Source organism: Eumetopias jubatus, unplaced genomic scaffold (assembly GCF_037043125.1).
Source record: "Eumetopias jubatus isolate StellerSeaLion01/CBP00866 unplaced genomic scaffold, mEumJub1_p1.0 scaffold_5, whole genome shotgun sequence".
In the NCBI taxonomy this organism is placed as follows: Eukaryota; Metazoa; Chordata; class Mammalia; order Carnivora; family Otariidae; genus Eumetopias; species Eumetopias jubatus.
In genome coordinates this window covers 90,100,475-90,124,425 of record NW_028274811.1, presented here as the reverse complement: position 1 = coordinate 90,124,425, position 23,951 = coordinate 90,100,475, and the positions used below count along the sequence as shown (strand labels likewise).

At 40.1% G+C, this 23,951-nt stretch overlaps 1 protein-coding gene across 1 annotated transcript; it reads right to left on the bottom strand.

The window, feature by feature from the left end:
• Positions 1-1,894: 1,894 nt before the first annotated feature.
• THOC3 (THO complex subunit 3) lies at positions 1,895-21,482 on the bottom strand. The gene is made up of 6 exons (XM_028102793.2): positions 21,165-21,482; positions 20,248-20,404; positions 18,633-18,837; positions 15,451-15,612; positions 15,231-15,331; positions 1,895-2,494 (listed from the first exon to the last, which is right to left on the bottom strand). Exons 1-6 carry the CDS (start codon positions 21,429-21,431, stop codon positions 2,331-2,333), a joined length of 1,056 nt encoding a protein of 351 aa, XP_027958594.1. The 5' UTR covers positions 21,432-21,482; the 3' UTR covers positions 1,895-2,330.
• Positions 21,483-23,951: the final 2,469 nt, after the last annotated feature.

Genomic DNA, 23,951 nt, shown 5'->3' with positions numbered 1-23,951 from the left:
AGCAATGGGTCATTGGCATAGCAAATCCCAAACTTTCTTTACCAACTACAGCCTAGCTCAGAGCAGAACTCACCACCCTCTTTTGACTTGCTAGTGTTTGGAGCAGTAACTGTATGACATGGCTGGACTGACTGAATACGTCAGTTGCTGGGTGACTATGAATGGTTCCCTTCCTGCTCTGAATTAGACAACTCACTCAAACCATAGGGGCATCAGGTCTGGGACAAATTATGCATTTCAACAAGAGGGTCCCAACTTCTAAGCCTCCCCAGGACTCTGAAGTCAAAGCACAGAAATGTCAGCAAAGCCCTGACAGTCAACAAAAGCTGCCACAAGCTTGAGCTCTTTCCTCACAGATAATAAGGGTTCTCCTGTTGCTAAAAGTGAAAAAGCTAGCTGAAAGCAACAAATCTCTTAGTGAAAAGTTGCGTGGATCACTACTTTACACAAACCCAGAGGGAAAAAATCCACATGGATCAAAGAGGAGGGAACTGATCAAATACTAAGATCTAGACTAAACTTTGATGTCTGATTCCAATGCTAAGGGGGATATATAGAGATGGCAGACAACCATAAAAATAAGAATCAGTGTGCCACAGTTTACTTCCAGTGACATAGCAACACTGAACTTCTGACATAATGAGGTGGCATGCTGGTTTGCAACTAAAAGACCATCTTCAGGGAAGGATGCAGGCAGAGGCTATTCTGGAGGCTGAAGGAAACACTACTGAGCCTGAATACTAGACTCAAGCAATCACTCAATAACTTGGGCCAAGAGTCAACTTCTCAGAGCCAAGGTTTACTCATCTGTAAAATGGGAATGGCAAGTGGAGATAGAATAGCCACTGCAAATGGAAGACATATGGACCTTTAAGCAAATCTAGATCTGAATACTGTCACTTAATGAATAACACTGAGTTAAACTCCCTAAAGTAGTAAAATGATAACACCCAACTGCAGAAGGCTGTGGCAAAAACTGAGTAAAGTGCTCATTACTGTACCAAGCCTAAGGAATGTCTAATTACTAAAAATTTCTAGTAAGACTTACTGAATGTTTATAATACTGCCTGACATGGTGTTGAGCACTTTGCATGCTTTACCTTGTCATACTTGTTTTGTCTACTCTGCAAGATTTGTATAAACATGTTTCTATACATAAATATGAGCATAGGAAAACTAAAAGGATACACACAAAAATGCTAATAGTGAGCATCTCTTGGGAGGAGAAATACGATTTTTTTCTTTTTGCTTACTTGCTTTTTCCAAAATTTTCTACAAACATCATTTATTGAGGTATATTTCTATATTTTTAATGCCAAAATACATTAAAATACAATGAAAATCAAGACATTGCTCACAGGTAATCTCCTACGTGAGCCACTTCTTTCGGAGGTAAGAGCTAACAAAAGTTCTGCTTTCCCTGAAGAACTGGCACGTGCTCTGCTTTTCATTAAGAATTAACTGACTTCTCCCTTCTTCACTTTGCCACCAGGGGGCACAGCCAAAATTTTAGTTCAATCATTCAGTCAGGTCCTCGTTCTTTGCATATTTCTATTTTAATTTCCCCAGTTTCAACTTTCTATTCTAATCTATATGTCTTATCCTGATTTTGGATTTGTTTATATTTTACTGCTTTTCTCAATGTTTATCATAAATTTATTGTCTACAAATCCTTTGTAGATTAAGGCAAGGTATACATACACTTAAGCTGAAGACTTTAAGGATTGCTATTGCCCATACACTTCCTGCTGGGTCCCTGCATTTCACAGAATTCTTGGTTAGGACATTAAATGATAGAATTACCACCTCTAAATGCAATCTGAGATTTTTTTTTTTTTAAATGCAAAACTGCAACATCTCCCAATACCTGCAACAATAACAAAAATACCACAACTTTTAAAGTCTCAAAAGTCCCATAATTAGTCAGTTTTATTAAATGCTCAATTCTCAAAATTATATACATTTCTTTTTACTGTAAAAAAATCTCCATCCCATCTCACCCTTCTTCACTCACCCCGCCCCAAGGTAGGTACTGTCCAAACAGAAGCAAACCCAACAAAGTCTACCATACACCCAAAGCAGGGAAGACAGGAGGTCCCCAGAGGACAAGCTATGCGGGTGTTATCATGCAGAACCCTCCTGCAAAGGGGAGAAAGAACGGGAAGAGCTCACAAAACAAGAAGGGAACTGGAATAGGCAGACTGACAAAGACTTGTATAATTTATACCAATTACAAATGCTTGAGGTGCCCACCAACTCCAAGAGAAGAGACCAGACTAATACACAAAGGAAGGCCTCTGCCAGCGTCTCATCTCTCTGAGGGCCTCCCATCAGGAGTCATTAGGAAGCCCAAACAGCTTCACAGTTCCTGCTTCCCGACTGCTGTCATATTTGCCATCTTTGTCATCACAGGCAAATGCCAGCAGAGGCCTTTTGGGGTGCCAAGCCACGGTGAAAGTCGGGGACTCACACTGCACCTCCCATAGCTTGTCTCCTATAAAAATCAACATAGAGAAACCAATCAATACGTTAATAATAAGAAACCACATTAAGTACTTGCCTACATTAACTCATTTAATCCACTTTTTAAAAAAAGATTTTATTTATTTATTTGAGAGAACACGAGCCCGGGGGGGGGGGGGTGGCAGGGGCAGAGGGAGAGGGTGAAGCAGACTCCCCGCTGAGCAGGGAACCCAACATGGGGCTCGATCCCAGGACCCTGAGATCATGACCTGAGCTGAAGGCAGACGCTTAACCGACTGAGCCACTCAGGCACCCCTCATTTAATCCACTTATTAACCCTACAGGACAGGTACAATCATTACCCCATCTTACAGAGAACACCGAGGCACAGGGAGAGCACAAGCCAGTAGGTGGCAGAGCAAGATCTGAATGCAGAGCCTATGATCTAAACCTATTCTGTACACCCTAGGAAAACAGTAACAGCAGTTAATATTTACTGAGCACACCTTAGGAATCAGATGGATTATACTCTAGTTTAATAAAGTATAATGACAATGCAGCAAGGCAAGTAATGATTTTAAACCCCATTTTATAAAGGAACAGGTGACTGAACAGTTAAGTCATACCTCAAGGAAGCAGCAGAGTCAGCACATGAAGTGAGTCGGTTTCCAAAGTCACAGGTCTTTCTGCTAAATCACAATGCTTTGCAAATAGATTTTTTCCCCCAAAATGTCATTCTTCCTACTTGAAATTAAACATGATTTTTCTAAAGCCATTATTCCTTTACTCCCACTTTACTTTTTTTCAACCTTAGGGTTAAGATTAATGTTATAAAACATAAACAATGTGGTGTTAATTTAAAGTTGCAGGATACATTAAATTATATGCTTCAAACTGGTCAACTATATGGTAAGTAAATATTTCAATAAAGCTGTTTAATATATATTTTTTATACACACATGAACACATGTGTGTGTAGAGAGAGACAGAAAGAAAGATTCTTTTTGTTAAGTAATCCTATTTCAGGGACAGTTAACCACTCTTCATGATGCTAGTATCTGGCAGTCTAGCTATACGTCTGAGCAAATTTCTGTATTACACAAACATAAAGAATAGTTTCAGAGGCTGCTACCCCCATTTTACTTCTCTTTAGGCCTCTACTCCATCATTTGTCAGTCATTTGGAATTGGTTAGGATGAAGAAATTTATACAGATCAAGAAAACCAGAGTAGACATGAAGAGGCCTTCTAAAACGTTCCCTAAATAACCATGTGGCTTCATAAACTTTAACATCTTGACAGTTTTATTGGAAATTTTAATCTCTGAATGATAAATAAGGTGCTATCTGGGTGAGACTGACATTACTACTCCAGGCCACTGAAGTTCTAAAAACGCCAGTGCGATATGTATGGTGTGTCTAAAAAGCTGAAAGTAAGTGGACTGTTAAAATACATGCTATCAGAAATAAAATTCCTTATTTTACATTTAACCATTAAAAATATGTAAAACACAAAATCTTATTTAATATGACTCCAACTATAGGGGCACCTGGGTGGCTCAGTCGTTAAGCGTCTGCCTTCGGCTCAGGTCATGATCCCAGGGTCCTGGGATCAAGCCCCATATCGGGCTCCCTGCTCCGCGGGAAGCCTGCTTCTCTCTCTCCTACTCCCCCCACTTGTATTCCCTCTCTCACTCTGTCAAATAAATAAATAAAATCTTTAAAAAAAAGGAATATGACTCCAACTATACATAGTATAGTGTGTGTATATACACACACAGATGTACAGATGTCTATATATAAAATATCTATATAGATACATAAATATATACACATGAAAAAAAGATTGGAAGGAAATATACTAATACGTTAGGAATTCACTACCTCCAAATTATGGACCTATGTGTGACTGTTAATTTCTTTTTTATATTTGTCAACATTTTCAAATATTCTATACTGAGCATATATTACTCTTATTTTACAAACTAATATACAAAGACATGCTTGCTGCATAAAATTCCAACAGTACCAGGGTAAAGAGCAGCACTGGGAAACAAACTTCTGTGATTGGAACATTCTACATCTGCACTATCCAATACAGAAACCACCAGCCACATGTGGCTATTGAAGTCCTTAAAATGTGCCTAGGGTAACTGAGGAACTGAATTTTTCATTTTATTTAATTGGTTTCAGTAATAATACTTAAATTATAATTTAAAGTAAATTTTATCTTCTCCCAATCTTCTAAGTCTGAAACAAATTCTTTCAAAAGTCCTACTAATTTAGCTTTAGTTTCTTTACCTAAATAGGAACACATCATATGCACTGACTGGCTACTTGCTTTGCTCATTCAGTAAAATGCCTTGCCAATCTTGCAATTCAGCACATACAGAGCTATGTTTTTCTCTTGGCACACTGTAATATGGATGTATCACAACTTATTTAATTATTCCTTCATAATGAAAATTTAGACTATTTCCCTTTTATGTATAAAACAATGCTATAAATATAATTGTGCTTCCCTTTGATAATCATCTGATTTTTAATTTTTAGCCTAGGTTATAGAGAAAATTAAAAAAAAATGTTAAAAGTATTTGTCTGAACTACTTAGAAAAATTAATACAGTCATATTTGATATATTCCTGAAAGATTTTATGTGAACTATATATTTTAGGGGCACCGGGGTGGCTCTGACAGTTAAGCAGCCGGCTCTTGATTTCAGCTCAGGTCATGATCTCAGGATCCTGGGATCAAGCCCCGTGGTGGGCTCTGCACTCAGCAGGGAGTCTGCCTGGGGATTCTCTCTCCCCGGTCCCTCTGCCCCGCCTCATGCTTGTGCACTCTCTCTCTAAAGTGCCTGGGTGGCTCAGTTGGTAAAGCATCTGCCTTTGGCTCAGGTCATGATCCTGGGGTGCTGGGACTGAACCCCATGTCAGGCTCCTTGCTCAGCAGGACATCTGTTTCCCCCCTCTGCCTCTGCTGCTCCCCACCCTTCACTCATGCTCTCACTCACACTCTCTCTAGTAAATAAAATCATTTAAAAAATAAAAATTAAATAAATAAATCATATTTCACACATATTAGGTGAGGCAGACAAACTTACGCAAAGATGACACAGGAAAAACATGCACATGCATGCACTGTTAAGAAAAAACACTGCAATAACCTTTCTGTAAGTGATTTGGTCCTTCACAAAATGTGAATACTTTGGACTCAGTCAGCAATCCCACTTCACTGGTTTACCCAAAAGGATGACCTAAAATGAAGTCCATAAGGAATATTTCTCACAAGCATTACTTATAATGGTGCAAAGACGAGAAACCACCAAAGAGCTGGGCAACTGAAATACCTACAGGCATGTGCAAGTATATACTGGCAGTTTAAGAATATATGAACATATTCAATGGAATTCTAGACTGCATGAAAAGCAGCAGCAGAGCTCAGTAGCCATCGCCATGTTAAGAAGCTATAACATCCTGAGGTGAGGCAGGCACTGCCTGGAGCAGGAGAATACCCACACATCACACAAACAAGGGTGACACAAAGGAGCTGCGTATGGCTGCTGAATGGCTGGACAACATTTACCACATTGTCATCAACAGTGGCATTTTTACATTGTGGAATTCCAATTTTTTAACTTTACTCTTTGAAGTCTTCTATACAGTTTAAATTCTTTTACTAAAGTATCATGTATTCCCCAAAACAATAAAGCTCCATTACAAAATAAATCTGAGGAAATGACAGAAGATGGCAGAGTTCAGGAGGTTCCTGAGCTCACCCCCTCCCGCAGACACACTGAGGCAACAAGTGTATCTACTGCAATTAACTCTGAAAATGATCTGAGGACCGGCAGAAGAGATCTTCCACAGCTAATCCTGAGAGAAGGCCACGTTGAAAGGGTAGGAGGGGTGGAGACAGGGCCAGGAACCAAACCCCTGGTGCATATGACCACAAACAGGAGAGCCATCACAAGGATGGAGTGAGGGGAACAGATCCCACACAGGGCAATCCTGGCCATAAGGACCTATGCTGGGAAGACAAGTGCCCATAATGTCTGGCTTTGAAAATCAGCAGGGCTTAACTCCAGTTGAACTGGAGGGCAAAAGAGCCAGCACACTACTAAGTATCTCAGGTGGAGACAGCACTGAAGCAGCAGCTTAAAAAGCACCTAGGGTACACATGAAGGAGATTTACTAATTTTAGGGTGTGTACAGGAAGGGCAAATGTCTACAGATTTCTCCAGGAATAAAAAAGTGCTGGCAGGTGCCATTTTTCTTGTTGTCCGTGAGCCTAGATAGCTAGATGCTTGCAGAAGCCAATTCTAACACCTCCGTCTACCTTGTTAACAACACACGCCCTGTCCCAGCATTACCCTACCACCCACCCTACCCAACCCACTGGCCTTCACAGGCACCCCTCCAAAGCAGCTCCTCCCCTGCCATATCCAGCAGGCAGCCCCACATGGGACCAGCACCCCTCCAAAGTGATTCCTGCCCTGGGAGACAGGGAGATAACCCTACATACCAGCTTGCCCACAGTTCCTACAGCTGGGCCTCTTAGCTGGCTGCACAAAGAACAAACCCTGCCCTTCTGTGTACCTGCAGCTGTCACACAGGCCAATTACACACAGCTAGACTGAGTGCCAGCCCCACCCACCATTGAGTCCATGGCAGCTGCAGCCAGACCTCTCAACAGCACGGGAAGCAAACCCTGCCCAGTGCGTCTGCAGCAGGCAAAGCGGGTCACTGCAGCCAGCTGGGCTGAGAGCCAGCCCCACCCATCAGCATGCCCACAGTAATCACAGCTCAACCACAGCAGGAGGACACATACAGCCCACAAAGGGGACAGCCCTAGTATGCCTGGTTCCGGTGACCAAGGCAGATAGCATACAGGGCACCACTTCTACATAAAAGTCACTACTTTCAAGGCCAGGAGATGTAGCTGACCTACCTAACACATAGAAAGAAACACGGACAGTTAGCCAAAATGAGGAGACTAAGCGATATGTCCCAAATGAAAAAACAAGACAAAAATCACAGAGAAAGGACTAAACAAAATGGAGATATGTGATATACCTGATAAAGAGTTCAAAGTAATGATCCTAAAGATACTCAACTGGACTTGAGAAAACAGTGGATGAACTCTGTGAGAATTTCAACAAAGAGACCGAAAATGTAAAAAAGAGCCAGTCAGAGCTGAATACAGTAACTGAAATGAAAAAAATACACTAGAGGAAATCAACAGCAGACTAGGAGATGTAGAAGAACGGATCAGAGATCTTGAAGACAGGGTAATAGAAAGCAACTAAGATGAACAGCAAAAAGACAAAAGAATAAGTAACGTGAGAAGAGGTGAAGAAACCTCTGCAAAATCATCAAGCATGATAACATTTGCATTATAGGAGTGCAAGAAGGAGAAGAGAGAGGAAAGGGGGCAGAAAATTTATTTGGAGATAATAGCTGAAAACCTCCTGGATCTGAGGCAGGAAACACACATCCAGATCCAGGAAACAAAGAAAGCTCCAAACAAGATGAACCCAAAAAGGTTCACACCAAGACACATAATCATTAAAACAGCAAAAATTAAAGATAAAGAGAGAATCTTAAAAGCAACAAGAGAAAAATAGTCACATACAAGGGAAAACACATAAGGCTATAGGCTGATCTCAGCAAAAACTCTGCAGGCCAGGAGGGAGTGGCATGATATATTCCAAGGGCTGGAAGAAAAAAAACCTACAACCAAGAATACTCTACCTGGCAAGGCTATCATTCAGAATTGAAGGAGACAAAGAGTTTCCCAAACAGAAGGGAGTTCATCACCACTAAACCAGCCTTACAAGAAGTATTTAAGGGAATTCTTTAAGTGAAAAGAAAAGGCCATAATTAGAAGAAAATTATGAAAGGAAAAAATTTCACTGGCAAAAGCAAACATATGATTAAAGGTAGCGAACTAATCACTTATAAAGCCATTATGAAGGTTAAAATACAAAGCAGTAAAATCAATTACATCTACAAAAATCACTGAAGGGATACACAAAATAAAAAGATATATGACACATAAAGGGGTAGTAAAACCAGTGCTTTTTAGAATGTGTTCAAGCTTAAGCAACTAACAATATAGACTGCTACATACATAGGATGTTATTTATGAACCCCATGGTAACCACAAATCAAAAACCTGTAACAGATACAAAAAATAAAGAGAAAGTAATCCAAACATAACATTAAAAAAAGCCATCAAGGGGCACCTGGGTGGCTCAGTCGTTAAGCATCTGCCTTCAGCTCAGGTCATGACCCCAGGGTCCTGGGATCGAAGCCCGCATCGGGCTCCCTGCTCCGCAGGAAGCCTGCTTCTCCCTCTCCTACTCCCCCTGCTTGTGTTCCCTCTCTCACTGTGTCTCTTTCTGTCAAATAAATAAATAAAATCTTAAAAAAAAAAAAAAGCCATCAAGTGTGGCTGGGTGACAGACACTGGGGAGGGTATGTGCTATGGTGAGCGCTGTGAATTGTGTAAGACTGTTGAATCACAGACCTGTACCTCTGAAACAAACAATACATTATATGTTAAGAAAAAAAAAAGGAAGATAGCAAGAAGGGAAGAATAAAGGGGGGGAAATCAGAGGGTGAGATGAACCATGAGAGACTACGGACTGTGAGAAACAAACTGAGGGTTCTGGAGGGGAAGGGGGTGGGAGGATGGGTTAGCCTGGTGATGGGTATTAAAGAGGGCATGTACTGCATGGAGCACTGGGTGTTATATGCAAACAATGAATCATGGAACACACATCAAAAACTAATGACGTAGGGCGCCCGGGTGGCTCAGTTGGTTAAGCGACTGCCTTCAGCTCAGGTCATGATCCTGGAGTCCTGGGATCAAGTCCCACATCAGGCTCCCTGCTCAGCAGGGAGTCTGCTTCTCCCTCTGACCCTCTTCCCTCTCGTGGTCTCTATCTCTCATTCTCTCTCTCTCAAATAAATAAAATCTTTAAAAAAAAAAAACTAATGATGTAATGTATCATGATTAACACAACATAAAAAAAAGCCATCAAACCACAAGGGAAGAGAGGAAGACAAGAAAGGAACAAAGAAGAACTACAAAAACAACAGAAAACAATGAACAAAATGGCAATAAATACATACTTACGAATAATTACTTAAATGTAAATTGACTAAATGGTCCAATCAAGAGACACAGGGTGACTGAATGGCTGAAAAAACAAGACCCAACTATATGCTGCCTACAAGACTCACTTCAAACCTAAGGACACATATGGGGCGCCTGGGGGGCTCAGTTGGTTAAGCAACTGCCTTCAGCTCAGGTCATGATCCTGGAATCCCGGGATCGAGCCCCGCATCAGGTTCCCTGCTCAGCAGGGAGTCTGCTTCTCCCTCTGACCCTCCCCCCTCTCATGTGCTCTCTCTCTCTCTCTCTCTCATTCTCTCTGTCTCAAATAAATAAATAAAATCTTTAAAAAAAAAAAAAAAAGACACATACAGACTGAAAATGAGGGGGTGGTAAAAGATACTCCATGCAAATGGAAGTAAAAAAAAAAGCTGGGGTAGTAATATTTTTATCAGACAAAGGCAACCCTCTCGGGTCCCCTCCCTCCTGAGGAACTTTGTACTATCACTTTGCTATCACCCAATAAACTTTGCTTTGCTGCCCACCAGAGGGAAAAAAAATTATCACACAAAACACACTTTGCAACAAAGACTGTGGCAAGAGACAAAGAAAAGCATTAAATAATGATAAACAAATCAATCCAACAAGAGGATGTAACAATTATAAGTATCTGTGTACCTAACATAGGAGATAGGAGCACCTAAATACATAAATATTAACAAACATAAAAGGAGAAATTGACAGTAATACAATAGCAGGAGACTTTTAACACCACACTTACATCAATGGATAGATCATCCAGACAGAAATCAACAAAAAAACAGTAGCTCTGAATGACACATTAGACCAGTTGGACTTTACAGAGATATACAGAACACTTCATCCAAAAACAAAATACACATTTTCAAGTGCACATGGAATATTCTCCAGGATGGATCATATATCGTAGGCCACAAAACAAGTTACAATGAATTTAAGAAGACTGAAATTTTATCAAGCATCTTTTCTGACCCACAATGATATGAAACTAGAAATCAATTACAAGAAAAAGAAAAAAACTGGAAAAAACACAAACATACAGAAGCTAAACAACATGTCACTAAACAATCAATGCGTCAATGAATAAACCAAAGAGGAAATTAAAAAATACATGGAGACAAATGAAAATGGAAACACAACAATCCAAAATCTTTGGGATGACGCAAAAGCAGTTCTAACAGGAAACTTTATAGCAGTACAGGCCTACCTCAAGAAACAAGAAAAATCCCAAATAAACAAATCAACCTTATATCTAAAGGAGCTACAAAAAGAACAAAGCCCGAAGTTAGCAGAAGGAAGGAAATAAAAAAGATAAGAGCAGAAATAAATGAAACAGATACTAAAAAAACATCGGAAAAGATCCATGAAACCAAGAGCTGGTTCTTCGAAAACATAAACAAATTTGATAAACCTTTACCAGACTCATCGAGAAGAGAGAGAACTCAAATAAATGAATTCAGAAATGAAAAAGAAGAAATAATAACTGACACCACAAAAATACAAAGGGTTCTATGAGAATACTATGAAAAATTATATGCCAACAAATTGGACAACCTAAAAAAATGGATAAATTTGCCAAAATTGAATCAAGAAGAAAGAGAAAATTTGAACAGACCAATTACTAGTAATGAAATTGAACTGGCAATCAAAAAACTCCAAATAAACAAAAGTCCAGGACCAGATGGATTCACGGGTGCATTCTATCAAACATTTAAAGAGAGTTAATACCTATTCTTCTCAAACTATTCCAGAAAATAGGCAAGGAAGAAAAACTTCCAAATTCATTCTATGAGGCCAGCCTTACTCTGATACCAAAAACCAGGCAGACACTACCAAAAAAAAAAAAACTGCAGGCCAATATCCCTGAAGAACATAGATGCAAGAATCCTCAACAAACTATATTAGCAAACCAAATTCAACAATACATTAAAAATATCATACACCATGATCAAGTGGGATTTATTCCAAGGATGCAAGGATGGTTCAATATTTGCAAATAAATCAATGTGATACATCACATCAGTAAGAGGAAGGATAAAAATCATATGATCATCTCAATAGACACACAAAAGGCATTTGATAAAATAAACATCCATTCTTGATAAAAATTCAACAAAATGGATTTAAAGGAAACGAACTTCAACATAATAAAGACCCTATATGAAAAACCCATAGATAACATCATACTCAATGCTAAAAAACTAAAAGCTTTTCCCCTAAGATTAGGAACAAGACAAGGATGTCCACTCTCACCATCTTTATTCAACACAGTCCTGGAAGTCCTGGCCACAGCAATCAGACAAGAAAAAGAAAAAGAAAAAAAAAAAAAAAAAAGCACCCAAATTGGTAAAAAAGAAGTAAAACTGTCAGTATTTGCAGATGACATGATACTATATATAGAAAACCATAAAGACTCCACAAAAACTATTAGAATAAATGAATTCAGTAAAGTTGCAGGAAACAAAATTATTATACAGAAATCTGCTGCATTTCTATACACTAGTAATAATGTAGTAGAAAGAAAAAATTAAGAGAACGATCCCATTTACAACTGCACCTAAAAGAGTAAAATACCTGGGAATACATTTAACCACGGAGGGAAAAGACCTATACTCTAAAAACTATCAGACATTGAAGAAAGAAATTGAAGACGACACAAATAGAAAAATATACCATGCTCAGGGACTGGAAGAATTAATATTGTTAAAATGTCCACACCACCCAAAGCAATCCTCAGATTCAATGCAATCCCTATCAAAATACCAACAACATTTTTCACAGAAAAACAAATATCCTAAAATTTGGATGAAACCACAAAAGACTCTGAATAGCCAAAGCAATCTTAAGAAAGAAGAACAAAGCTGAAGGTATCACAAGCCCAGATTTCAAGATATACTACAAAGCTATAGTAATCAAAACAGTATGGCACTGGCACAAAAATAGACACATGACAGATCAATGGAACAGGATAGAGAGCCCAAAAATAAACCCACACTTATATGATCAATTAATCTACAACAAAGGAGGCAAGAATATGCAATGGAAAAAAGACAGTCTCTTCAACAAACGGTGCTGGGAGGGGTGCCTGGCTGGCTCAGTTGGTTAAGCGACTGCCTTCGGCTCAGGTCATGATCCTGGAGTCCCGGGATCGAGTCCCACATCGGGCTCCCTGCTTAGCAGGGAGTCTGCTTCTCCCTCTGACCCTCCCCCCTCTTGTGCTCTCTCTCTCTCTCAAATAAATAAAATCTTAAAAAAAAAAAAAATGGTGCTGGGAAAACAAGACAGCTACACGCGAAAAAAATGAAACTGGACGACTTTCTTACACCAGACACAAAAATAAACTCAAAATGAATTAAAGACCTAAGTGTGAGATATGAAACCATAAAACTCCTAAAAGAAAACATAGGCAAGGCAGCAATCTCTTGGACATCAGCCTTAGCAACACATTTATGGATATGTCTCCTCAAGCAAAGAGAAACAAAAGCAAAAATAAACTACTGGGACTACACCAAAATAAAAAGCTTTTGCATAGTAAAGGAAACCATCAACAAAACAAAAAGGCAACCTACTGAATGGGAGAAGATACTTCCAAATAATAAATCCAATAAGGGGTTAATATCCAAAATATGTAAGACACTTATACGCTCAACACCAAGAAAAAAAAAAGTAAGCTGATTAAAGAATGGGGTGCCTGGAGCGCCTGGGTGGCTCAGTCGTTAAGCAGCTGCCTTTGGCTCAGGTCATGATCCCAGAGTCCTGGGATCGAGCCCCACATTGGGCTCCCTGCTCGGTGGGAAACCTGCTTCTCCCTCTCCCACTCCCCCTGCTTGTGTTCCTGCTCTCGCTATCTCTCTGTGAAATAAATAAATAAAATATTAAAAAAAGAGAGAGATAAGGATTTTATAAAAAAAATAAATAAAACAAAGAATGGGGTGCCTGGGTGGCTTAGTCAATTGAGCGTCCAACTCTTAGATTTCAGCTCAGGTCATGATCTCAGGGTCCAGAGACTGAGCCCCACAGCAGGCTCCACACTCAGCAGGGAGTCTGCCTGAGATTCTTTGCCTCTCCCCCTTCCCCCACACTTGCTCGTGCTCTCTCTCAAATGGGTGAATGAATCTTTTAAAAAGGAGGGGGGACAGAAAACCTGAATAGACATTTTTCCAAAAAAGACATATAGATGACCAACAAACATGAAAAGGTGTTCACATCACTGATCATCAGGGAAATGCACATACAATGAGATATAACCCCACACCCATCAGAATAGCTAGTATCAAAAAGAACAAAAAACAAATATCGGTGAGGATGTAAAGAAGAAGGAATCCTCATACACTGTTGGTGGGAATGTAAATTGGTGTAGCCACTGTAGAAAACAGTATGGAGCTTTCTAAAGAAATTAGAAATAGAAATACTATATGATCCAGTAATTCCACTACTGGGTAATTACCCAAAGAAAACAAAAACACTAATTCAAAAAGATACATGCACCCTATGTTTACTGCACCATTATTTACAATAGCCAAGATATGGAAGCAACCTAAGTGTCCATGGATAGATGAATGCATAAAGAAGATATGATACACATACATACACACACACACACACACACACACAATGGAATATTAATCAGTCATAAAAAAGGAATGAGATTTTGCCATTTGTGAGAACACTGGTGGACCTAAGGGGTATTAAGCTAAGTGAAATAAATCAAGAAAAGACAAATACCATATGACTTCACTTATACATGAAATCTAAAAAACGAAACAAGTAAATAAATAAACAACAGAAACAGATTCATAAATAAAGAAAACTGTTGGGTGCCAGAGAGAAGGTTAGGGTGATGGGTGAAACAGGTGAAGTGATTAAGAGGTACAAATTTCCAATTATAAAATACGTCATGAAGATATAAAGTACAGCAATGGGAATATAGTCAATAATATTGTAATAATGTTGTATGGTGACAAATGGTGACTACATTTATTATGATCAATGACTAATGCATATCTGTCAAATCACTATGTCATACATGAAACTAATATACATTATATGTCAACTATACTTTGATAATAAAAAAATTATTCATTAAAAATAAATAAGTAAAGCTGAGGAAGTTCTTTGTAAAATGAATACTCTATTTTTCTATTTTCAAATTCTATTGGTTGTTTTTAAAGCAAATCACATGTATTTTGATAATTCCTAAAATTATAAAAAAATACACATTTTTTAAGTTCACATACAAGCAAAATATAGAAAAAAAGTATACCACAACACTAAGAGATTGTATTTAGAGGTGGGACCAAAGGTAACACTTTTTTCTTTCTCCTATTTTCCATATTTTAAAAGTTTCATGATAGAAGAATTAAAAGTTAATAAAATGCAAAATATTTTCCTAAATCACTCTCTTTCAGACCTGCCCCTTTCTGAACTCTTTGCTCCCTCATGACCTGACTATAATGGTCATAATAAACAAAGCAATCTTAAAAAGAAAATTCATTTATGCTAATGAAGGTGAAGTAGTAATGTGACGATGAAAACACTGACAGGAAAAGTCCTGATGGCCACAGGTGACAGACAGAAGACTCATTACAGTACTGAGGGTTTCAGTTACCTGTCTCTACTTCAGCAATGTCAATAAAATGATCTTCTGAGGCTGATGCCAGCATTTTTCCATCGTGGCTAAAACTGAGGGTCCTCACAGGCCAATCCAGTCTGGAACAGAGTGGACAGAGGACACGTTAGAATAACCCAGTAAGAGTAGGGCACAATTTTACCCAAAATAAAATTAAATTAATTTATCCAACAAGGAAAGTGCTGGCAGAGCTGCTTACCTGGAAAAGCACCGAACACAAACCAACTCATCCACATCCCAGAGGCTGACCAAAGCATCTGCACTTCCTGTGGCAAAGTACTTCCCCATGGGGTCAAACTTGATACAAATGCAGTTGGAAGGATGGGCATTGATGGACTGCACAGGCTTCAGCTCTGGGTAGCTGAGAAACAAGACAGAAAGCAATTAAACTATGGGAAGAGGACTATGGTACTAAGACGACAACAGGAGATACTGAAGAAGAAAATCAAAGACAACAGAACAAACATCAGACTGTAATTCAAACAAATTTTCCTGGACTTCCCAAAAAAAAAAAAAAACCACAAACAAAATTAGATAATCATCAGACCTTTCTGACAGTAAGACTTTATGCGAAAAGAAAATGGGGTAATATATTTAAGATATACAAGCAAAAAAATAGGAATCAAGGATTTTTCTAACTAGCAAAATTGACTATCAATTATAAAGAGCTCAAATACTAAGCACAATTAAATATCTGTAAGTTTTATAAGTATATAAGTTATAATAGAGAATACTGTTCCATGAACCCTTCCTGAGGAACCTAAAGAATGAACTTTAACAATCAAAATGACTAGAGATTTATCAGCATGGGACTGGTTATGAGCATTACATAACACAGCTTCTTAGAGAAATTGTAGATGTAAAAGAAAGGCATAGTACATAGCAGCTCTACACTCTGATAATATATAGTATTAATTTTTTTTAATGGAAGAAAAATGAGGAAAGCAATGCAAAAAGCAAAATTTACTATTTTAAGTAATCACATCGGTGGTGGTAGTGGTAATACTGTTATTCTGAGATATCTCTATGGGTAACATGGAAAAAGGTAGTAAGTAACTGTGGGATATTCTAATTCTATAATCCCTTGTGTCCTTGAGAACCAGAATACTCAAGTACTCAGTTTTGAAGGAAAGAGTTATTTATAATATAGAAGATGTTTAGAAAATTCCACTAGTCCTGAATTTTAATTGGAAGTTATCAATATAAATTCACAATTCACATATTTTATCTTTAAAAATATACACATATACATCCTTCCTCTGTCCACTGGAAAGGTCTAGAAATAATGACCAAACCAGCAATATGGACATCCGTAGCGCCAATATCATTTCTCAGAAAAAGAATCCAGGGATTCTCAGAGAAGCTTCTGATTAAAGGTCTGAGGCAGGAAACATACAAGATGAACTTGGGATATCTGTCATACCAGAGAGCAACAAACTGAAGACTACTAGGATTATGTCAAAAAAAATGACTCAGGAACAACTTGAAGAGGCTCCCATTAGCTAAGGATGGGATAATTTGAGCTTCCATAAGGATAATTACTCCAATAGACTGAAACACATCTACCATGCTTAAATACATGAGTTTATAATAAGTCTTAAAAATAAAACCTAGCTGATCTTTGGAGGCGACAGAGAACTAATTCATTATTTGATGAAAAAGGGAAAAAAGCATTTATCCTTCCTTTTCTAAGTGAACTATATTCTTCAGTAACCAAACAGTAAATGAGAGCAAGTATCTTATATTCCAACAAATAAATAAGCATACAAAATCAGCAAAATCCAGACTAGGAGAATCTCTGCAGGTTAACAGTCTGGTTTTCCAACAGGTATATTTTAAGTAAAAGAAGGATGAAGAGCAAACTAGTAGTTTAACACACTTAAAAGACATCAAGTTTTTTTAAGTAGACTAAACTAGAGTATCTAGAAATGCATACTTGGTAGCTAAAACTATAAAGAAATATTATAAAAATCAAGATAGTGTTTCCTTTTGAGGAGAGGGATTTATGACTAGGACAAAGTACATGGATGGACTTCTGGGATGGCCAGCAAATTACTATTTCTTGACCTGGGTGGGGTTACACAGATAATAGTTCATTAAGCTATATGCTGTTTTAAGCAGTTTTCTGTATATGTGTTTTATTTTCTAATAAGAAGGCTTTAAAAAAAAAAAAAGCTATAGAATCCCAACGCACAGATTTCCAGCCTTTTATGTAATCTGGTCCCAGATTATATTTCAACTTTATCTTCCCTCTCTTCAGATACCTTATCTGCCACCATTCCCAGCAACTCTGACCTACCGACTACTCTCCATATAGGCCATGCTCACTGACACCTGTTTTGTCCATTTGTCCATTTGACACCATTTTGTCCTTTTTGCTGATTCTTAAAATTCTACTCAGCTTTCAAGGTCAAGCTCCAAAGCTGCATCCTTCAATCCCCAACTCCCACAGTCAACAAGTTTCCTTCCCTGGGATTCCAAACTCTGAGCCTCTCTAAAAGAATCTATTTCACACTGCTTTGCACTGCCCACCCAGAATAGCAGAAAGAATAGAGTCAACAGACCTGAATTTCAATTCCAACACTTCATTCATTTACAGAATAAATATTTACAGAGATCCTAACTCTGTGTAGCAAGTATTAAGGTAGGCACTAGGGATTCAACAGTAAACAAGTTACACATGGTCCCTACCTTCATGGAATTTAGAGTCTAATGGAAGATATAGATAGTAAACATTTATTATAGGGGCACCTAGGTGGCTCAGTCTTTAAGCGTCTGCCTTTGGCTCAGGTCATGATCCCAGGTCCTGGGATCAAGCCCCACATCGGGGTCCCTGCTCAGTGGGGAGCCTGCTTCTCCCTCTCCCTCTGCTGCTCCCCCTGCTTGTACTCTCTCTCTTTCTGTCAAATAAATAAATAAAATCTTTAAAAAAATAAACAAACATAATTATAATATAGAATGAGAAATGCTTCCAACAGGAAATACATAAAATAAGCTTCTAACCTAGGGAGACAGGAAAGTAATGAAGATGGCTTCCCTGGAGGGAAAGTGATATTTAAGCAGAGACTTTACAGGTACAAATTTGCCATAATTCAAGGTGCATCTAGTTCTAGTGCTCACCAGCTGACTAGTGATTTAAACTCTCTGAATCCCAGATCCTCATCTGTTAAATAAGACTCAAATAACAACCCCACAGAATTTTTGTGAGGACTCAGTAAATATAAGGTGCCTGGTTCAAAAGGTGCTCAACAGAGGTTAGGATTCTTTATAACCATTTGTCCTTTAAGCTCCTTCAGGACAGACTTGCATCTAATTCATCTCTGTATCCACCACAGCACCCAGAGCAAAGATATGACAGTCCCTAAGCTAGAATCCCCTCACCTGAGGATGTTGATACAACCATTGCCATTTGTCAGGAAGAACATGTTGTTGTCATTATTCCAGGAGATTTCGTTGACTTCAAACTTGAACTGCTCCTCTGCTTTGGAACGGTGTGTCTTGGCATCAATAAAGGTCACCACATCATCTTTGTTGCCTACAGCAATGGTCTGCCCATCAGGACTCCAGCAGATATTAATGTTCTCCCCTGGAAACCCAGATATAATCAGCAAGATACTGTTTGCCCATAATCCTGCAGAAGTTTTTTTTTCTTTTAATTCTACAAAGACCAGAGCTATCTCCAAACCTCATTCACTAAGGTCCTAGTCGACAGAAGGGAATGACTACTTACTCACCAATTATGAGTCCAGCACTTTCATCTACAAACTTCCCCCTGTGGGTCCTCACAATAATTCTCTAAGGAACACTTTATTATCCCCATTTTACATATGAAGACATGGAAGATGAAGTAATAGAGCCAAGATCTAAACCGGATTTGACTCCAAAGCCTCTTAGTCTTACACCAGCACTTCCCAAACTCCAGTCATTCACATGCCGTTCTCACAATTTTTGTCCAATCCATGTTAACGGCTATATTTCTTTATTCAAGACTTTTCTTAAAATTGACTCAAAACAATTTTAGTTAAATAAGTTTAGCTTCCATTTAGCAATAAATTCTATGGGCTAGTTCTTTTTTTCTGGTAGGCATTAAAATATATAAACAGCTGGTTTTTAATGTTCATCCATGTACCACCTAAATCACTCACACATCACTCAGTTGTCTACTTGGAGAAAGCACTACAGCATTCCACCTCCAGGGACAAGTCTTGTCAACAAAGTCCAGTGGCCCACAGTGAAAACATCAATTAAAAATTTCATCAACTTTATCAATTCTATGCTGCACATATTTTCACACTTTATTCTCTACAACATATCTTAAAATGCATCAGGATGCATCTCAAAATTTTTGGTTTATCATGGTTATCTAGAAACTTTCTTTCCTAACAACATATAAAATATTGGTACATCTTATAATCAATGACATGTTAGTCAACAGAATATAATAAATGGCCTCAAGGTTTATAGGACAATACCTGGTGAAGAACAGATTCTACAAATGTACTGCACAACTTCCAGGTCACTTTCCCCCAGACCACCAAGACCATTCATTCCCAAGATCAGCCATTCTAGCCTATCAGCAATTTCCCAAATTCTCCATACACCTGCACATGCAGCTCCCTCCTAGAGCTTCCCCCCACCCCTCATCCACCCACTGTGCCATGACCACTAAATCCCTATTAACTATTTTGCTCAAATTCTGTGAGGTCTTGCCTGTCTGCACAGGCAGACTTAAGCATTTCCATTCTAGGTATCCATCTTGTAGACCTCTCCAGTATAAGATGAACCATATCATATGATGTTGGGTTTTTTTTTTAACACACACGTCTCTCTCCCTGCACTAAACCCAGTACAGGTCCTGGGAGCTGGAGATTGTCTTATTCAGCCCAGGATGTCCCATACCTAACACAAGGCCACACTTGGAGAAGATATTCAGGAAATGCTTTTCGAATGACTGTAAGTAGCTCATCTCCCTATTGCCCTCTCTCCGAAGAGTCACCTTTAGTGTTCACGGTGGCAATGCACTTTGTAGTCCTCACATCCCAGATGCGAATGGTTTTGTCTCCAGACGCTGTGACAAAGAGGTCAGGATTACTTGGATGCCAACAAAGCTGGTCCACACTATCCCCATGTCCCCGATAATTGTTTTCTTTTACCTGCAAGAACAGAATCTAAATGTCACTTCACACATAAGTACCTGCCTCCACATATAACTTCTTAACCTTATTCAAACCAAGGTAGCTTGTGACCAACAAAGATCCAGACAATTTAAAATAAACCAGTCCTTCCACACCCCTTCCCCAAAACTCTTCCCAATACCCTCCCCCCTTCCTCTCCAATCACTCTGAACTGTTCTGAGGTTTGGATTCCCACACCAATGCCCTTACTCTTTTGTCCTCCTTGGCCTTCCTCCTTATTTCTGGTTCTCCACACTTAACTCTACCGCCAAGGTTCCCAATCTTCTTGCTCACTCCCACAGGAAGTCCTATTATTTTCAAAGAGACCCTCCTCACCACCACAGGGACCCCACCACCACCACAGCCATTCCTCACCACCACATGACTCCTTCCTACCACTCATAACACCCCCACCTCACTCCAGTCCCATCTACCCTCCTCACCAGCAGTCTTCATCCTCTCCTCGCCTCCACTCCCCGCTCATCTTCACACTTTACTGCTACACTCCCTCGCACCCCCACCTCCCTCTATTTCACCACCATCTTCCTCTCCACTACACCCCCTCCAGATCCCTACCACCCTTGTCACTCCCGCACTCCTCTAGCACAAGCCCCTTATCCCCACACCCCTCTCTTTTCCTCGCCTCCACCCAGCCTCCACCCCCATTCTCTCCCTCAATACCACACCTCGCTTTACCACAGCCCCTCTCTCTGGCCTGGGCCGGTCCCTGTCAGCTTACCAACCGGTCCTTCTCCAGCAGAAATACGCTGGCCGTCTTGTCGAAAGACCCTGAGGCCAGGCGACGCCCGTCGCAGCTCCAGGCCACCGAGTGCACCTTGGCGCTGTGTGCCGGGAACTCGCGCGTCTTGCTGTGTCCGCGGAACAGCTCCTGCATTCCCAGGACGTAGCGTGTTGGGCCGCTGGTCACTGAGCACCAGGGAGCCATTGAACCAGGCCCGCTCTGGCCCAGCGCCGAGGGCCCCATGGCCGCCGCAGCCACCGCCATGGCGAGCTCCCAGGGACTCGCGTTGCTACCGCCGCTTTGGCGCAGTCAGGCCTGCCGCCGCCGCCGCCGCACGCATGCGCCTAGAAGAGCAGCTTTCCCCTGCACAGCCGCAGTGCAGGCCATCCGGGAGGGGACTACAAATCCCGGCATCCAGCGCGCACGCGCTCTCTTTTCAAATAGGAATGATTACGATTTAAGTTGCCTTCACAGTTAGTGATTCTGAGGTTTTTAGGGCCTATTTCCCCCTTACCTACTGCTTGGCAGATATATTTGTACCCCAGTTTAATTAAAAAAGAAAGCCAACGCTATCCTTCCAAACCTCAGTTCCCCATCAACAGACTTTTTTTCCCCAGGGTTGATCCCATCTTTCAGTCCCCTCCCTTAGAACTGAAGGCCCTCGACTCTGGTGACTCTGGTGAACTAGAGGTGTGTGGGGGTCCAGAGTGGGGAGGGGAGGGATTGAGAAGGGGTCTGGGGATGTCTTTAAATAAACAAATTCTCCGGGGAGGGTCAGAGGCAGAAAAATGTTCACCTTTAGTCCAGAAGGCTGACCTATAGCCTGCATAGTTCCAATACGGATGAAAAGCGTACTCGTTGCTACATTCTTTTTTTTTTTTTTTAAGATTTTATTTATTTGACAGAGTTGCATAAGCAGGCAGAGAGGGAGGCAGAGGGAGAGGGAGAAGCAGGCTCCCCGCTGAGCAGGGAGTCCCCCACGTGGGGCTCGATCCCGACCTGGGGCTTGGTCCCAGGACCCTGGGATCATGATCTGAGCGGAAAACAGCCGCTTAACCGACTGAGCCACCCAGCTGCCCCCTGGTAGCTACATTCTTAAAGGGTCTCATGACTGCCTGTATATCTCACCAATAGTTAATATCAAGCTGAATGATAAGCACCAGAGAAATCTTTCAAAAATAGTTTTATGAGTAGAAATTTGAAGAAAACATTTATGATCTAATACTCCCTGCACATCCTGACCCCCTTGAACAGTAAAACCATATAACCACCAGCTTCATACAGCAAAAGTGCAGATCTTTCCGCCCACAGACCCTATCCCCCATGCCACTAAAATAAACCTACTAAGTTGCACTGTAAAAAAATCTCAAGAATTCTTTCTTGATCATCATGCTCAATGATCCCACAACACTACATGCACATGATTAGATATGCAAAAACATAAAAGATACAGGGTAAAAAGTAAATGTCCACCTGTGTCCCCCCCCAATAATAACTGGATTATTCCCACCTTTCTCACACCTACCTTACACCACAAGTCCAGCAGTTTCTTGCTGAAGAAACCACCGATGAGCTGCCAGCATCAACCAAGGCCCTAGAGAAGGACTGTGGGCTGGAGGAGGGTTTTGGTGGTAAGAAGGCGGCTTGGAAATTTGTTTAAAAACAGATTTTGGGGGGAGCACCTGGGTGGCTCAGTCAGTTAAGCATCCAACTCTTGATCTCAGCTCAGGTCTTGATCTTAGGGTCTTGAGTTCAAGCCCCTCACTGGGCTCCATGCTGGGTGTGAAGCATACTTAAAAAAAATTTTTTTTAGGGCGCCTGGGTGGCTCAGTTGGTTGGGCGACTGCCTTCGGCTCAGGTCATGATCCTGGAGTCCCGGGATCGAGTCCCACATCGGGCTCCCTGCTCAGCGGGGAGTCTGCATCTCCCTCTGACCCTCCCCCCTCTCGTGTGCTCTCTCTGTCTCTGTCTCTCTCTCATTCTCACTCTCTCAAAATAAATAAATAAATCTTAAAAAAAAAATTTTTTTTAAAGGTAATATGAGCACTTGGGTAACAAGTATAAAAAATACAAAAGGGAATAGAGTAAAAAGTAAGTTTACTGCCTGTGCCCCCAAAATTCCCTTCTGAAAAATATTAACTTTTTTGTGTGGTCTTGCAGAGATAGTTTAAGTGTAAATAAGCACCTTTGGAGAGGTAGATAGGTCTGTGTATATCCTTCCTACACCACCACCCCCTCCCCGGAAAAAATGGTAGCCTTCCTTACATCACTTGTTTTCTATGGTAAACACACATAAATAATTTATCAGTATATGCAAATGTCTCATTCTTCTTAATGGATGTAGTCTTTAATGACATGCATGTATAATAGTTTATTCAACTGATCCCCTTAATGGATATTTAGTGTCCATGAATTTGCTTTTAGAACAATACTGCAGTAAATATGCCTATACAAATTTCATTGTGCACATATGCACTTTTTTATTTGAACAGATATTGCCAAAATATGTATGAAGACATTATAACAATCTCCATTTCCAACAGCAACATAGGAGAGTGTCTTAAGATCCTAAATACTAAATGAGGCCACATGTAAAGCACATAGCTCTGAGAAAGGCCTTAGTAAATGAGGCCCTTCCCTTTCCCCATTTCCCTTCTCTACCCCACTACAACCACAAATTCTTCAAAGCATTTTAGACTTCAAAGAATATCAATGAAGCTCACTAAAAATCTTAGGGTAGGAGACTATTTGGTGTCTAGTTTTCTTTCCTTAAACTTTTATTTT

Coding starts and splice junctions, on each gene's coding strand:
- THOC3 (XM_028102793.2), bottom strand. CDS start 21,431: ATGGCGGTGGCTGCGGCGGCCATGGGGCCCTCGGCGCTGGGCCAGAGC. Junction 20,405..21,164: donor TGCTGGAGAAGGACCGGTTG/GTAAGCTGACAG, acceptor CTGTTCTTGCAG/GTAAAAGAAAACAATTATCG. Junction 15,613..18,632: donor GGTTGTATCAACATCCTCAG/GTGAGGGGATTC, acceptor CTTGTTTCTCAG/CTACCCAGAGCTGAAGCCTG.